General features: G+C 37.8%; 1 protein-coding gene across 1 annotated transcript in view; it reads left to right on the top strand.

Annotated features, from left to right (window-relative positions):
• LOC118407503 (D-arabinitol dehydrogenase 1-like) overlaps positions 1-947 on the top strand; it is a gene marked incomplete in the record, with an annotated part of 6,465 nt that extends 5,518 nt beyond the window's left edge. The window contains 1 exon segment of the mRNA XM_035807984.1: positions 550-947. Within this exon segment, the coding sequence (XP_035663877.1) occupies positions 550-842 (293 nt within the window).
• Between the last annotated feature and the right edge of the window lie 480 nt (positions 948-1,427).

Below are 1,427 nucleotides of genomic sequence, written 5' to 3'. Positions count from 1 at the left end.
AAGCAATTCCTTGGCTCGGCATGGAGGTCGGATATGGTTTTTTCTTCACATCTGTGTATTCACTGAAAACAAAATGTATATATATACATGTGCCTGTGTCACTAAGCCTTTAGGTGATAATCCAGTATCCTAATAGTATGTGATAATAAAGTTGGAGATTCATATTTCACCACTGGAAGTCAGGATTCTGATTGCTCTTGAGAATGATTTTTGCTTACTTGCTTAAGTCGAGTCTATCCGGTCTTGAGAGTAATAAGAATAAGTCTTAAAATAATAGGCTTTGGGTCATTCCAACTTGATAAGGATCAGAGGACTGATCAAAAGCTTACTGTTAAGCGCTTTATTTTGTGTACGGATATAAGGTCATAAAATTGTAACATAAAGAATAAGAATAATACAAATTTAAAAATATGGAACATCGTTAACACTTTTTGGACAATACTGCCACTGTATGAAAATGTGGTGTTGTAACTGGTTGCAATTATCTCATCTCATAAGTGTGGTTTATGTCTTTCATACTCATCACTAAGACTTTGCCCCCTCCTTCAGGGAAGTTGCTGATTTTTGGCTGTTGCCCAGCTGACAAGCAGCTCAGCTTCAACCCACACGATGCCTGGATGAAGGAAATCACCATCCTCGCCTCCAGAATCAACCCTTTCTGCTTCCCCAAGGCCATTGCTCTGGTCAAGAACATGGCCGCCGACTACCTCAGCTTCGACCAGCTTGGCGTGAAAGTGTTCTTCATGAATGACTACCAGGACGCAATCCAAAAGCTGAAGAATGGGGAGATCACCAAGGCATTGCTGGAGCCCTCAGGACCAGGGGAATCCAACAATGTATAATGGATGATCAAGTCATGATGCATTTATTACTACATGGGATGGGTGAATGTGTGTAGTAAGCGCAATATCTGCATGGGAATAGTAGATGATATTTTTGCGATTGTCTTGTTGTCTGAAAGAGATGCTATTATATCTCATCTATGCCTTAATCTCAATGTATAATGTACAGAACAATGTGCAGAACTTGAATACAATCTCAGGTAAAACATTCTGAATTATGATATTTGCTGAATCTTCAGTTGTTTGATATGAAGTTTCCAGGTTGAAAAGAAGCTGGAGAATCAATGATTGGCTTATGGTGCAATGAGGAATTTTTGAAAAAAATAGCCTGATTGAATGCTGTTGAGGTGGCAATATTGAACAGCCAGATTTTAAGTTTTTTTTTTTACATTTTGTCATTGATGCATGGGATGGATGTACTATTAGAAGCATTTGTTGGGTCATTCATAGCATAGTTTGCATAATCACTGAGATGCAATAAAACAGGCCATTTGCAAAATACAGTGTAATTTACTCTTATTCATACAGGTAAGAGACTCCAAACCCTTATTACATGTATTTCTGAAATACTAATAACTATAATTT

This window comes from Branchiostoma floridae, chromosome 2 (assembly GCF_000003815.2).
Source record: "Branchiostoma floridae strain S238N-H82 chromosome 2, Bfl_VNyyK, whole genome shotgun sequence".
NCBI classification, from domain to species: Eukaryota; Metazoa; Chordata; class Leptocardii; order Amphioxiformes; family Branchiostomatidae; genus Branchiostoma; species Branchiostoma floridae.
The sequence above is the reverse complement of the archived record's forward strand: the minus strand, read 5'-3'. Positions and strand labels throughout refer to the sequence as shown.